Here is a 15,001-nt window from a genome sequence, read left to right on the forward strand (position 1 = left end):
GCTGCCGACCCAGGCCTCCGGCTCCACAGAGCAGGCAGGAACTCTGCCCCACTGCAGCTGCCCAAACTGCAGCTGTGGATCCAAGCCTTCCCCTGCTCTTAGGGGGGCTGGGAGCAGGGAAGATCTGCCTGTCTGGGTGCAGCTGCAGCCACCTGACTGGCGACTGCAGACCCGGGCCTCCTGCTCCACAAAGTAGGCAGGTGCTGGGGACAAGCAGGATCCCCACCCCTTCCAAGTTGGCGGGGTGGGAGCTCCCTGGGTACAGCTGTAGTGGCCCTTCCAGGTGCAGGACCTGGGCATCTCTGCAGCCTGCATTCTCAGGCGGGGAATGCTCCCCATCCCTGCAGGCTCAGGGGTGTCTGCTCCTGCTGCCTGGACTCTCTCCTCTCCCGGCGCCTGCTCCATCTGGGAGCAGGGTTGGGGCCGCACCCCAGGGGCCATGAATGGCAGTGGGAGTCAGATTCCTGGGCAGAAGGGGGCGGGTCCCCAGTAAGGCCCCTCCTTCAGGCCAGGGAGGCCTAAAGGCCGGGAGCCAGCTGCCAGTCCCGAGGACCGGAGTGGGGACTTGTGGTGCCCCCTCCCTGCTGCCCATGGCCACCCACGGAGCAATCAGCATGCACTTCACCCCCTCTGAGGTCTATAAAATCTTGAGCTCAGCCAGAGCAGGTGAGAGGACAGAGAAAGGGATGACCAGCTGCAGAGAGAAGCTACTGTCTATGCTGATAACTGGAGATAACGGGACAAACAGTAGCAGAGAGGAGCAACCTCCTCCAGGGACTCCTCTCTGCTGAGAGTTAACACTGCAGACCATCTGCCTACAGAGAGAAGTTACTCACTGAGGGTCTCCTGTGAACTGTTGTAACACTCAATAAAGCTTCTCTTCATCATGTTCACCTTCCACCTGTCTGCATACCTCCTGGACACAGGACAAGAACTCGGGTAAAGGTGCCATCAGCCACAGATGTTTCTGGCCAGAAAAGTGACAACCCAAAGATCCCTTAACAGTATGTCACAGAGGATGGCATGGAATGGGGCATACTAAAATGCCAGACTTGCTGTCCAGGATTGGGCTCAAGTCCTGACTCAACCACTATCTACCATCTTCCCTCCCAGCACTCACCTACGTGGGTACTAATTTCTCCTTTGCAGGGTATATTGTGTGTAACAAAGAAATGAGAAACTAACATCTAAAAACATACTAAGTAATAACATACTAAGAGCCCATGTTATCTGAGCACCAAGTATGTGCCATGTTCTTCCCAATCCCTTCAACAAGTCTGAAGTTGAAGGATTCTCCCTATTTTACAGCCAAGGAGCCAAGGCTCAGTGCATTAAAGAGACACACAGCTCCCAAGAGCTAAGCTGGGTTTACACCCAAGTCTGTCTGATCCAAAGTAAGAGCTCTACCCAGGACTGCAAGAGGACCTGGGAGAGTCTGCCAGATGCCATGAGCCACATCTCTCCCCAGTGCCTTCAGCTCTGGGGAACAAGACACAGGTATGGTCACAGTGGCTTTGAACTCCAGAATCCTTCACCCCATTCATTTCCCGCAAAGTTCCTGGAACCCTAGGTCTCCTGTTTCTCCCCAACCCTGTTGAGCCCATGGCTCAGTGTTGATTTTCCTCAGTGATACACCAAGGTCTGCTGAGAAAGTGGCTAATTAAGACTCCCAAACTACTCCTGGCCTATCAAAACAGGTTTACGGCCTGCTCCTGCCCCAGTCCCTGCCTTGCTCTGAGAAGCAGGACACTTTATCATTTATCCTGGACCACACAAGTACTCACATATCCCAGTTCCTCATGCCAGCATCTGTATCAGTCAGGTTCTGCTGTGTAACAAACCATCCTCAATCTTAGGGATTAAAGCAATACTGATTTATTATTCTCATGACTCTGTGATCAGATGGGCAGTTCCTCCAGTCCGGGCCAGATCAGGTGAGGCTAGATGGTTTAGGGTGGCCTTACTCACATGTCTGGAGTCTCAACCAGAACAACTAGAATTCTCACCTCCTTCAGCAGATTCTCCCAGAGTCCCACAGAGGCAAAGCCAACCACATGACCCACTCATGGGAATAGCTACAGGGAGCAGTGATCCCTTGGGAGCCATTGCTGGAACAATCTACCACAGCCTCTATATCTGTGAGCCTCTCACCTCCAGGCCATGCTGGCCACCAAATGCCAGACAATCATCTGGATCTTGCCAGAACATTCACCCTCTGCCATTTTTTTTTTCCAAGATAGTTTTGCTCGTTGCCCAGGCTAGAGTAAGTGCAATAGCGTGATCTCGGCTCACCACAACCTCTGCCTCCTGGGTTCAAGCAATTCTTCTGCCTCAGCCTCCCAAGTAGCTGGGATTACAGGCATGCGCCACCATGCCTGGCTAATTTTGTATTTTTAGTAGAGACGGGGTTTTTCCATGTTGGTCAGGCTAGTCTCAAACTCCCGACCTCAGGTGATCCGCCTGCCTCGGCCTCCCAAAGTGCTGGGAGTATAGACGTGAGCCACCACGCCCAGCCTCCCTCTGCCATCTTAAGTAAGCCTCATCTTTCCCTCCTGCCTGTCCCTCTCCCAGGCTGACCGCAGCGCCTCCACTCCTGTACTACCATCCTGAACTCAGGCCCTCTGCCCCTCAGCGCTATCTGGCTAACTCTCTCTTGCTTGCCACACTAGTCTGGGAAACATCAGGCCTGGATCAATCCTCATGACCAAGTTCCCCAAACTCATGATCAAACAGCAGCTGGGCCCCCAGCACCTCCTGAGTGGCAACCAATCTGCCTTCCCATGTGGGCTCTCCCTGTCCCCATGATGGCCAGGAGCTGTGTCAAATCTGACTCCTCTCCACTTTCTCTGAGCAGATGACTGGCCTCATGGTACCCCCTGCTTTACTTCAAAGTTTGTGTTCCCTCTGGCACATTTTATATCGATTGGTTGGTTTATATCTGTCTGCTTTTTAGAATTTAAGCTCCATGGGCGGGCGCAGTGGCTCACACCTGTAATTCCAGGACTTTCGAAGGCTGAGGCACGCGGATCACAAGGTCAGGAGATCGAGACCATCCTGGCTAACACGGTGAAACCTTGTCTCTACTACATATACAAAAAAAAAATTAGCTGGGCATGGTGGTGGGTGCCTGTAGTCCCAGATACTCAGGAGGCTGAGGCAGGAGAATGGTGTGAACCCAGGAAGCGGAGCTTGCAGTGAGCCAAGATGGCACCACTGCACTCCAGCCTGGGCAACAGAGCAAGACTCCGTCTCAAAAAAAAAAAAAAAAAAAATGAAGAATTTAAGCTCCATGAGAATAAGGTAGTTTTTTTGGTTTTTGTCTTTTGAGACAGGGTCTTGCTTTGTCACTCAGGCTGGAGTAGAGAGGCACAACCACAGCTCAAGAGATCCTCCCACCTCAGCTTCCTGAGTAGCTGGGACTACAGGCATGAGCCATCATGCTACGTTTTTAACATTTTTTGTAGAGATGGGGTTTCACCATGTTGCCCAGGCTGGTCTCAAACTCCTGGGCTCAAGTGATCCTCCCACCTCAGCCTCCTAAAGTACTAAATTACAGGCATGAGCCACCACACCCGGTCTGGTTTCTATCCTTTACTGCTGTACCTTCAGCACTACAACTATGCCAGACATGTGGGGGTAGGGTTGGAGGGTCCCTCAGTAAGTGTGGTTTTGTTTTTGTTTTTGAGACAGTGTCTCCCTTTGGTTCCCCAGGCTGGAGTGCAGTGGCATGATCTCGGCTCACTGCAGCCTCCACCTCCTGGGCTCAGGTGATTCTCCCACCTCAGCCTTTCGAGGAGCTGGGACTAAAGGCACATGCCACCATGCCCAGCTAATTTTTTGTATTTTTTTTTTAGTAGACAGAGGGTTTCATGATGCAGCCCAAGCTGATCTCAAACTCCTGGACTCAAGCAATTTGGCCTCCTCGGCCTCCCAAAGTGTTGGGATTATAGGCATGAGCCACCATACTCGGCCTAGTAAGTATTTATTTAATGCATGAACCAAAGAACAAGCCCACAGCACACAGAGCTCAGTGAGGATGGTATGTTAAGCTTGCTGTTACCTGCAGCCACTCTGTTCTTTACAGTCTCCTCCCTCCAGGACAGGAAACGGACTCAGGGCAGTCCCTGGGAATGAGCAAGACCTCAGGCAAGACAGGGCATGGGGTACAAGCCCCTGGAGCCTCACAGGCGTCAGCTCAGAGTGTAGCCAGTCAATGCCCTGCATGTGAATCACCCACTGGTGGTTTGTTAAAAATCCCTTTTTGCAGGCTCCATCCCAGGTACCTGACTCAGAGGGCCCAGGAATTTTCATCATTAACCTGCAGCGTACTGCATTTGAGTTTGACAAAGTTGTTCCACCGAGTCTTGGTGTGAGCTGTAGGAGACAAGGTAATGCAGTCTCCATCCTCACCGTGGGGCATAGGTCATCCACCTTGGGTGACCAAGGCCTGTAGGGAGCGGCCAGTGACAGAGCCTGGGGAAGAGGTTGGGGAGGGGACAGGCTCCAGGCTGACAAATCACAAAAGCTCAGGGCATGAGTTAGGTGTGGTTCATCTATGGAACCTGCAGGAGCATGCGGCCCAGCCACATGGGCTGCAGGGTGCTGGGTGGGAAGCACAGAGTCCCCGCTCCTCCTCGGCTTTAGATCAAGAAGTGGGACACTGCCAGGACCAAGCATGGCATGCCTGCATGTGAATGGACAGGAGTAGGGGGACCGTAGGTGGGAGCTCAGCAGGGAGAAAGGGGTGTGTCTGAGGCCAGACACATCTGAACTCTGGCACCCTAATTAACTCAGTCTCCATCCCTCTAGAGTTGGCCGCATCTCTTGCCCCAGGTGAGGACCTGCCCCAAGTCCGCTCAACCTCTGCCCACAGGGATGGCTGTGTGCCTGTCCCATGAAGTCTGCTGCTGAAAACATCACTTCCTCATTTAGACATTCTCAGACTTGGCATCTCCCCCTCTTCAATCCCCAGTGACTCTTCCCAACCACCTGCCAAGCACTGTGCTCTGTAGCCACAACCCTAGGGATTTAGGGCCACAAGGGCAGAGGCTCTGGCCCATCCTGGCCTCCTGCTCAGCCTTGCCCAATGGGGCTAGAGGGTTCTGCCCAGCTGCCTTCACCCCTCTTCCTTGCTTACTAGTCTGACCTGGGGGCCAGGCTCAGCTTGAGGCAGGGGCTTGTTAGTGGGCAGGTGAGCCACCCAAGGCAAGGGCCAGACAAAGCCCTACTGCACCAACCCATCGTCCTCCTCCACCCCCAGTCTCTGCCCACCCCTGCCCAACCCCATGGCTAATAGTACTCAGAGCTTTGCAGAGATGCCCACTGGGTGCAGAGATGAGAGAAATTGCTCTCAGCTCACTGTGCCCCTCTGTGGAAACAGGGTCAAGGGCTTAGGCCTGGGCTGTGCCGATAAGGCTGGCCTCTGAGGATGAGCATTCAGGTCCCTATATCCCAGAAGAGGCCCCTAGGTCACCAGGGAACCATGAGCAGGGCCCAGTAGAGAGGCAGAGTCCAGATCAGCACAAAGACAGAGGCAATTTTATTCTTCCAAAAAAAAATGCACCAAGACAGGGTGAGCACAGGAGCACCCCTGGCCACGTCCCCCATCCTAAGCAGGGTCTGAGATGAGGCCAGGCCTGACCTGGGCTTGGGAGAAGCTGACTGAGCTCCCTGTGGCCTTGGGGAGGGAACCAGGCAGACCTGGGAGTGGAACTTTGTTGTTAGCACCAGGAGCTGCCCACAGCTGGGCTCGGCGACAGGGCAGAGCACGGCCCTGTTGCCTCCACCTGAGAGTCTGGGGAGGGGCTGGTGGCAGAAGGCTCCCTGCAGGAGGTCACCTGAATGACTCTCAGATTCATAGACCCCCTCCGCCCCCACAACCCCTGTAAACATGAGAATGGGCTCGTGACACCCCAGCACCTCAGGACAAGATGAGGGTCCGAGATGTGTGGCTGGGCTTCAGGCGGCCCAGGAGCTGCCGGGCTTTCTCCTGCATGAAGAGCTGGTCCCTGGTCCCCCCGCAGGCCACCGTCTTCCAGGCACTGGACATCTGGGAGGAGGCAAGAGGGTTACCATCCAGGCAGGGACTATGTGTTCCCAACAGACCCTGATGATCCTGGCCAGGGAAGGGTGGAGTTATAAGCCTCCTTCCCCTAAAAGCCAGAGCCTTCTTATTTTCTCTCCACATTCCCTGTGACCCTGGACAAGTCAATTCCTGGCTGTGGGCTTCCTCAACTGTAAGTAGGAAGCTGGACAAGGAGACATGGCCATGCACTGCCCGCCCCCGCATGCAGCACCACCCTCGAGGAGAAGCCACAGCCAGGAGGTGGGTGAGAAGGAGCAGTGAGATGGGTCAGCAGCCTGAAGCCAGCCCCTGCCTAAGGACAGACATGTACTCAGCAAACCAAATACAGGGATAATGACTTAGTTACAAGTGAAACCCAGGCCACAAAAGAGAGAGTGGCAGAATGGGGGTATCTCTACAGAATGTAGGGCCAGGGAAGGCTTCCCCCTAAGGAAGCAGCATTGAGACTGAGATCAGAAGAGTAAGTTAAGCAAATGCAGCCACGGGAAGTAGCAGGAAGAACACCCAGGCAGAGGAACAGCCTATGCAAAGGCCCTGAGCTAAGAAGGCGGGCACTGCAGGACCCCCAGGGATGGCCAGCACTCAGCCCTGAGCTAAGAAGGCAGACACTACAGGACCCCTAGGGATGGCCACAGCACTCACGGGGGCAGGTGTCGTGAAGTGGCTTCGGGGCTTCTGGGCCACTGCTGCCTTCTCAGGCTTGGCCTGCAAGAAGCCCTGGTTGAGCAGGCTGTTGTCTTCTTTGACACCTGACAGGGTGAGGCTGGAAGAGTTTGAAGGGGCAGTTGTCGGCTGAAACCAAAACCAAGTCAAGGAGTCACCATTTTGCCAGAAGCTGTGAGAGGGAAAAAGAAAACCCGCAATCCCACCCCAGCACCACCACCTGGCTGCTGAGACCTGAAAGAGGATACACACTTTTCCAAGCCTCAGTTTCTGCTTTCAGATGGGGAGTTTACATGAGCTTAATCTTACTTTATACTTAAAAGATTAATTAAAGGGCCAGGAGTGGTGGCTCACGCCTGTAATCCCCGCACTTTGGGAGGCCGAGACAGGCGGATCACGAGGTCAAGAGATCGAGACCATCCTGGCCAGCAGGGTGAAACCCCGTCTCTACTAAAAATACAAAAATTAGCTGGGTGTGGTGGTGGGCACCTGTAGTCCCAGCTACTTGGGAGGCTGAGGCAGAAGAATGGAGTGAACCTGGGAGGAGGTGGAGCTTGCAGTGAGCCGAGATCGCACCACTGCACTCCAGCCTGGGAGACAGAGCGAGACTCCATCTCAAAAAAAAAAAATTTAAGCAAAGAACTTAATCTTGTTCTAAAGAACTTTCTTACTTAAAAAAAAAAAATCAAGTAATCAAGTAAAGAAACATTTGTGTGCATTTCAGAGCCTGATTCAGTGATGTGTCTGGAGGCACAGTCAGGTACTTGGGGGCACACCAGCCCTGGGATGGGTGCCGTGCAGCTCCCAGGCCATAATAACATAATCAATAAATGTGGAGTATTACTGAGCATTATCGAGTAATAACATACTCAATAATGCTGCCTTTGTCACATAAAGCCTTAGGAGGAGCCAAGGCTGTTCCTAGTTTTCCTGCCACCAGAAACATCCACAAGCATCATAAAGACGCAGCTTTAACCCCAAGCACAGAGGAGTTGCACAAAGCCCCTCCCACGCCTTTCCAGCCTCTCTGCTCTGCTTGGCACTGTGCCCTCCTGACTTAGGCTTGGCACCCCTTTTATAGGCTTTTAACTGGGGCTCAGGGAACCTGAAAGATCCCAGAGAGCAGTGATGGTGTCAGAACTCAAACCCAGGCCCACCTGACTCAATCTGTGCTCTTCACTCCCTGCAGTGACGTTTTTTTCTTTGCAGTAACCTGGCTGCAGGTCCCCAGCCTGTCAGGGACCCCTAGCCAGGACAAGGCTCTGCAAGGACCATGAGGGCAGCAGTCTACTTGGAAGATCAGGCAACCCTTAACCTTTGTTCATGACGCCGCCATGCCTCTCACTGCCTCCCCGCTCTGAGCCAGGGCAAGCCAACTCACCCCATTGTGAGCAGAGAGAGATCAGGAGCACACCCTGGCTTCTGGGGACCCAGGCTCTGCACAGGCAACAACCCCCTTTCTGAGGTCGACCTGACTGTAGCACCCGGCATAGCAAGTGCACTGGCCTGGGGGCCGTATAGCACCCATCCTAGGACTGATGTGCCCAAGTGCCTGGCTATACCTTAAGACACATTACCAGGCTGGGCACGGTGACTCACGCCTGTAATCCCAGCACTCTGGGAGGCCGAGGCAGGCCGATCACCTGAAGTCGGGAGTTCGAGACCAGCCTGAGCAACATGGAGAAACCCTGTCTCTACTCAAAATACAAAATTAGCTGGGCGTGGTGATGCATGCCTGTAATCCCAGCTACTTGGGAGGCTGAGGGAGGAGAACCACTTGAACTTGGGAGGCGGAGGTTGCGGTGAGCCGAGATGGCACCATTGCACTCCAGCCTGGGCAACAAGAGCAAAACTCCGATTAAAAAAAAAAAAAGAAAGAAAAAAAAAGACACATCACTGACCCTCTCTGGGAGGATGCTGGAGACCCAGACACATGGTTTTAAAACATGTCCTAGCCGCGCAACTCTGCCAAACAAAACCTTCTGTGAGAGACAAGCAGAGCTGCTGACTGAAGCCATGAGTGGGTGCCCAGACGCACCCTCCCTGATAGCCCCTCCCTGCAGAGCCCAGCGTTCCAGAAGCCCAGTTGGAGGGTCACTACACTAACTCTACCTTGAGGGTCCTCTCCAAAACTCAACAGTTCCAAGGGGCAGAAACCTTCCAGGGAGAACTCATCCTCCTGGGGGCAGCTCTGGAGTGGGATGGGGGTGGCTGAAGCCTTACCAAGGACAGAGACTTGGGCAGTGTGGACATCATCAGCTTCACATCCTCATCCACAATGTCAAGAGCCAGAGACTTCCGGACCTTCTTGATGGGGCTCCGCCGCAGCTGGGGGTTTGCAGATAGAAGGGGGTTAGGGTGAGTGTCTGGATTCCCCATGGTCAGCGCCTGGATGGTCATGGCCATGGATGGTCACAAAACCATGCCCTGCTGCAGTGCAGACTGGAGCAAGGCCCAGCTAGTGGGAATCTGCTGTCAAAAGAATGGGGGGGGCTGGGAAAGTTAGGCCTCATGGCCCCATTAGACTCTCTACCCAAGGTAGACCCTGTCCTGCCAGGTGCTGCAACAGTGAACAGGAACACAGCATGAACCTCCACCACAAAGTGACCTGTTCTCACCCTAAATGGACCAGACACAGCCCCTCAAACAGGCCCAGCAGAGAATCATCCCAGTAACACCTAAAATACCACCCACAGGCCAGTAATATGGGAACACAAACCCCTCTACAATGCCTAATACAAGCAAGGAATGCCCCATTCCTAACCATGCACCTCACAGAAGCAGGTCCAGGGTCTGCTCCGATACCACGAAGCAGCTCTGAGAGTCACACCCCCACTCCACCCAACAGTGCACTCAGCAGGAGCTGCCACGGCTCACAACCATCCCCACCACCAAGGAGAGGCCAGGGAGGACCCTGGAGGCCAGAGGCCAAGTTCTCTCCACCTGCACATGGGATGCCAGCTCGGGCAAGTCCCACCCAGGCTGACCGCCCACCTCCCCTCCTTATCTAACACCCTATACATCCCACCGTTCCCAGCTCTCCCTTGAGGAGAGCAGTCTGGGAAAAAGGAGCACAAGGAGACTCGAAGGGATAGCGCACTGTCATGAAAGCTAACAACACAGTGGGAGAGAGGCTGGCATAGAATGGAGGCTTGGGACAGTCCCTTCCCTGCTCCCCTGCCCAGGAGTCCCTGCAGACTCCACCTCACCTGAACCCATCCCCCCACCCCCAGCTCATACAGCCTGACACTCAGCCCAGCGCTGCCTGGCCTGACTGGCTCATCCTGACCGCCTCACCTCCATCCAAAGGATTCCCTTGGAACCTCCCTTTCTGTGGCCCTTGGTACCCTGTAAATTCAGTCATGGTGTGTCTGTCTAGCATCTGTCTCTGCCCCCTGACCACTAAGGGGAGATCCAGTCTGGGTCGTAATCGCTGCTCCATCCACCACATCCAGCCCAGCCCCACTTGAGCAGGGTCAGAACACAACGCTGGAGAAGTAAGTGAATCCTTCAAAGCGGAGCAGGGGAGGGTCCCAGAGACACTGTCCTTATCTTGTCAGTTTCCTCGACAACCACCGTGAGAAAGGGGGCAAAGGGGACATGCTGTGCCCCCATTCTCCCCAGAGCCTCACTTTCTACAACCTGTCCCCAGATGCCTCCCCCATGCCACGGCTCCAATTCCCCCTGCCCAGGCTCTTCCACCCCCAGCCTACTCACCCCAGGCTTCCTCTTCTGCTTCTCAGGCCTGACGTCGTCCTCGATGATGAGTTCGATGCCAGCCTCAGAGCGCAGCACCTCCTTCAAGTCCTCCTCCAGGTGCGGGGTCTGCGGCTGTGGGTAGGCATGGGGCAGCCCACGTAAGGCACCATACTCGGGCTGTATGTGTGTGGGACTGTGGGACCAACCCAGCTGCAACTGGGCTGTCCTGGGTAAGGCAGGAAGAAGCCCTGACGCCAGGATGCAGATCTCACACACACCATTCACAACCACTAACTTCTGCCTTGGACAAGCAGCTGATGACCTTGATTCCCGGGGGCCTGCCATGGCTGGGAGCAGCCCAGAGATGCACAGTAACCCTCACACAGCCCTGTGCAATAACTGTCATCTTAAGCAAGTAGAAACAGAGGCTCAGAGATCAAGAGCCTGGCACACAGTCACACAGCTGCTGAATTAGGACCCCGACAGCTCAAAATCCCAGGCTCACTCAACCCTTTGTTCCACACTAATGGGGGCTCTCAAACCCATTTCCCTTTCTCAGTCCCGGGGGTTCCAAGGACCTCTCCAGCTTCAGGCAACAGAGAACAGGGGAGGGAGAGTGCTACTAAGAGCAAAAGGTGCAAAGCACAGCCACTCCTCATAAGTCATCCGAAAAGCCCCCGCAAACTTTTAATTACAGCTGCCAAGGTCATGAGATTTGCCCTCATATCTGTTTGGAGAGCATGCAGATATTTTAGTACAGAGGAGCCGAATCTCCACTGCAACAGGAAAGGAGCACTAACTAGTGCCTCACCTCGGCTCATGTAGCCTGGTCCGTGGAAAGTCTGCTTGACTTAGAATCAGTTTCATGGCAGGCCCAGGGGAGCCTCAGCCCCCAGCCACCTTGGGCTTCATAGGAGGCTCCACGCAGTGGAGAGAAACAGCAGGGGGACCCACTGCAGACCTTGTTCACAGTCCAGTGCCTCCACAACCATGCCTTTCTCTCACCCTCCACTGATTTCTAAAACACCTGTGTGTTTCAGAAAGCCCAAGGTGCCAACTCCTTTTTTCATAGAGAAAACACAACCATCCCATCAACTGGGAAGAGTAGGGGAGAAAGGCAGCCTGCACACTGCAGGAAAGATGTCCCCCAGGGGCTTTCCGGTGCTCTGTAGAGAACTGGGAGTTGGTCAGAAGACAGGCCAGAGCAGCAATTTGCCACTTCTCTGAACTAGGCCCAGCGCTTATCTTTGCCTGAAAGTGTTTAAGTTATTTGTATTTCACATCAGTCTCCCCCATCCTGAGGCTGAGTGTCACGGGATACCACCACGTCTCCAGCACCAGCCAGCGCCTGCTTGCACACTCAGGTGCTCAGGAGCAGTCCGAGGAAGTGACAAGGAGCAGCCTCGGCTTCCCCATTTATACTATCAGGATCTCTGCATCTTATCAGGAGGAAGAATCAAATGAGACCTCAGAGGGAAGGGTCCTGTGGACTGAACATGGTTGGATGAACCGAAGGGATCCCACTGTGCAGAGATCCGTGGCAGCGACCACACCACGTACCAGGGGCTTCAGGGGTCCGTACTTCTCCAGGGCGTTCTTGAACGGGGTTGGCGTGTGGGGAGTGTTGTCCATGGAGTACTTCTGATCTGGGGTTACAAACCTGCCAGGGGCCAGAACGGGGGAACCAGTGACAGGATAGGGGCCGACGCCAGGCACTCTGCTGCCCTGGCTCCACCTTCCCCCAGTGTGACCTCTGGCCACAGTACAGGTTCTCTTCCCATCCCTCTCCCCACCCTGCAGGTCAAAGTCAGGGGCTCAGGGGAAACAGAAGGGAGAGGGGAGTCTAAGAGGGGCCAGGAGCCCCAGACGGGTGGCAGATAGCCGAGAATGCTGCTCAGTCATGGTCCAGACTTGGGACTTTCCAGATAACAAGGCAGTCCGTGGCCACACTTCAGGAACAGTGAGAGGGGCACGGAGCAAGTTGGGAACCCAGGAAGATCCCATCCTGCCCAGCTCTCCCTGGAGAGCCTGTGTGAGAAGGATGGTGGCAGCACAATGGGGAAAGGAGGGGTGAGAGGTGAGGCCAGCATCTTCCCAGGTATCCTGAGAGTTCACCAAGGTGATGGACACGTGGAGGGAACCCTTCAGCAGAGCAGAGAAAAACCCAGGATGGTTTGGTCCAGAAACAGAACTGTAAGATGCTTCTATCAGATGTAGACCCACCATGGTTTATTTCCGCCTGCCCTGGAGCAGGGGGGCAGAAAAGGCACCTCGCGCCCCAGAGCGCCAGGGCTGGTGGTACGGGGCTGGGCCAGGCTGGCTGTGGGCAAGTGTCAGCTCTGAAGGAAGCTACCAGGTTCCACAAACATGAGCCCTTGTGTGCTGGTATGTGACCTTAGTCACCTGGAGATGCCACCATGGCTGACTCTCATGGCATAACCAGGGCACTTAGAGGATGAGAGAAACACCCCAGGTAGCCAGGGACTTGGGTGATGAGGCCAACTCCTAGAAACAGCAGCCTGGGGCCTGGCTGCCTCCACTTCCTGCAGCTGGCCAGCCACTCCACGGGGAGATAAAAAACTAGAACAAGTGCAGACCATTCTTTTCTTCCTTCCTCAGGACCTAGAGATTAGTCAGGGATCCACAGTCTCTTCCCAAACCCTTGTTATCCCCCATCTGGGACACACAGAGATCCCCCTCTGTAAGGAAGAGTGAAGACAGATAAGCACAAGTTAAATGTACACATCTTACAGTTCAAACCCCAACTCACAGGGGTGAATCTGAGCCACTCAAGCATCTCCATGGGACATGGGAGTTTCTGAGGAACATGAGGAAATTCCAGAACCTCTCTAATTCGTGGCATCAACAAGGACTAAGAGCACACATGTGGCCAAAGGCGGTGGTTCACGCCTGTAATCCTAACGCTCTGGGATTAGTGTTAGGCTGACAGGAGAGGATCACTTGAGGCCAGGAGTTAAAGAACAGCCTGGGTAACACAGACTCCACCTCTACTAAAAATTAAAAAATCAGCCAGCCATGGTGGTGCTTGTAGTCCCAACTACTCCAGAGGCTATGGTAGGAGGACCACTCAAGCCCGGAATTCGAGGCTACAGTGAGCCATGATTGCACCACTGCACTCCAACCTGGGTGACTAAGAAAGACCTTGTCTCGGAAAAAAGAAAAAAAGAGTGTATATACACACATTAGAAAACTCAGGGAGAGGCCGGGCCTGGTGGCTCACCCCTATAATGCCAGCACTTTAGGAGGCTGAGGCGGAAGGACTGCTTGAGTACCAGAGTTCAAGACTAGCCTGGGCAACACAGTGAGACCCTGTCTCTCAAAAAAACAAAAAAATTAGCTAGGCATGGTGGTGCACACCTGTGGTCTCAGCTAGTTAGAAGGCTGAGGTGGGAGGATCGCTTGAGCCTGGGAGGTAGAAGGTGCAGCGGGCCATGATCACACCACTGTATTCAACCTTGGGGACAGAGTAAGACTGTCTCAAAAAGAAAACTCAGGGAGGCAGGGAGGCTGACTTGAAAAGAGAATTCAAAAGATTGCTTGGAGATAAAAAATGCAGCTCTGTAAATCAGAGAACTCACCAAGTTGGAAACCACAGACAACCAAACTAGTGAATCAGAAAACAATCCCATCATGTTCTCCGCAGATTAAGGAAATGGCTTAAGATGACGAAGAGGTGTATGAAGACGAAAAAGACACAGAGACTAATCCAGCCTATATATGAAGGAATTCCTAAGGTAGGAGAAGGGGCAGACAGGGAAAGAAAAACTAAAGAAATAAACACTTCCTCAGCTCAAGGTTTGAATCTTTAGTCTCATAATGAAAGCCGGGGGGAGAAAAATAGAGAAATAACACACCACCATACAGCCTGTCAAATTTGAGGGATAACTAAAGAGACTCTCTACAAAGCAATAACAGCTGGATTACAGCTCACGCCTGTAATCCCAGCACTTTGGGAGGCCAAGGCAGGCAATTTGAGTCAGGAGTTCGAGACCAGCCTGGCCAATATGGCAAAACCCCATCTCTACAAAAAAAATAGAAAAATTAGCAAAAAATATAAAAATTAGAATTCATCGTCAGCAGGCTCACACTACATGGTTAAAGGATGGCCTTCAGAAGGAACCAGATGGAAATATGGATCTAAAGAAGAATGAAGAGCACTGGAGATGCTTCTTCCTATAGAAAAAAGGAGTTGGAAGGAGGCAGCAAATGAGGCCACATGGATGAGAAAGAAAGGGAGAGAGAGAAGTATCAATGCCTTTTGTAGTGACAGCATGTGTTTAAGGGCTTAGATGCGAAGTCCAAGATTCTGATTTGAACGGACAATCATTTCTCACGAAACCTATCTAAGTCACGCTTTAGATCATCTCTTTAGACCGATTTTTTTTTTTTTTTTAAACAAACTAGAAAGAGAGTCACACTTTGTCACCTAGGCTGGAGTGCAGTAGCCAATCATAGCTCACTGCAGCTTCAAACTCCTGGACTCAAGCAATCCTCCCACTTCAGCCTCCCGAGTAGCTGGGACTACAGGCACAC

At 53.4% G+C, this 15,001-nt stretch overlaps 1 protein-coding gene across 2 annotated transcripts in view; it reads right to left on the reverse strand.

The window, feature by feature from the left end:
- Nucleotides 1-5,518: 5,518 nt before the first annotated feature.
- MYBL2 (MYB proto-oncogene like 2) overlaps nt 5,519-15,001 on the reverse strand; it is a 51,126-nt gene continuing 41,643 nt past the window's right edge. For both annotated transcript variants that reach the window (XM_058433042.1, XM_032143284.2), the window contains 5 exons: nt 12,008-12,107; nt 10,466-10,579; nt 8,972-9,076; nt 6,728-6,877; nt 5,519-6,049 (listed from right to left, as the gene is read on the reverse strand). In XM_058433042.1, coding sequence (XP_058289025.1) covers nt 5,921-6,049; nt 6,728-6,877; nt 8,972-9,076; nt 10,466-10,579; nt 12,008-12,107 — 598 coding nt within the window. In that variant the 3' untranslated portion in view covers nt 5,519-5,920. The remainder of the gene's footprint in view (nt 6,050-6,727; nt 6,878-8,971; nt 9,077-10,465; nt 10,580-12,007; nt 12,108-15,001) is intronic.

Source organism: Hylobates moloch, unplaced genomic scaffold, assembly GCF_009828535.3.
Source record: "Hylobates moloch isolate HMO894 unplaced genomic scaffold, HMol_V3 SCAFFOLD_21, whole genome shotgun sequence".
NCBI classification, from domain to species: domain Eukaryota; kingdom Metazoa; phylum Chordata; class Mammalia; order Primates; family Hylobatidae; genus Hylobates; species Hylobates moloch.